Genomic DNA, 456 nt, shown 5'->3' with positions numbered 1-456 from the left:
CCCCATAACACTTAAGGGAAAGCCTAACCAGCGTGCCACTTTTTTCACTTTTTTTCGACCCTCAGCCCAGCATGATTCCCGAGCGCCTTCTACCTCCTGGGGGCAAGATAGACATCTTTGCCCTCCACACTCGCGTCAACGTCAAGGAACAGACGAAGGTCCTGCACAAAGACACCCGCTGGATCACCGTCCTTCGGGAGCCAGCCAGCCAGTTCGAGTCCTTCTATAACTATTTCAACCTGAAGAAGTATTTTAAGAAGAATCTGGGAGACTTCAAGAACATCCCAGTTGCTGTGAGTTGCCAGATCCAGATTTGGTTGTTGTGTGTGGTTTCGTGGTGGAATTATTATTATTATTATTTTTTTTTTTTTTCGTTTTCTCTTTCTGGGCCTAAGAATAATTGTGTTCATTATTATTATTCGATTATCGTTATTATAATCACACATTCGTTATTGA

General features: G+C 43.0%; 1 protein-coding gene across 1 annotated transcript in view; it reads left to right on the top strand.

Moving 5' to 3' along the window:
• The window catches only part of LOC119588539 (galactosylceramide sulfotransferase-like), a gene marked incomplete at its 5' end in the record, with an annotated part of 15,531 nt that overhangs the window by 11,573 nt on the left and 3,502 nt on the right, over window positions 1-456 (top strand). The window contains 1 exon segment of the mRNA XM_037937179.1: window positions 66-293. Coding sequence (XP_037793107.1) covers window positions 66-293 — 228 coding nt within the window.

This window comes from Penaeus monodon, chromosome 24 (genome assembly GCF_015228065.2).
Source record: "Penaeus monodon isolate SGIC_2016 chromosome 24, NSTDA_Pmon_1, whole genome shotgun sequence".
Classification (NCBI taxonomy): Eukaryota; Metazoa; Arthropoda; class Malacostraca; order Decapoda; family Penaeidae; genus Penaeus; species Penaeus monodon.
Note: the sequence above shows the minus strand (reverse complement) of the source record. Positions and strands in the feature narration are given on the sequence as shown.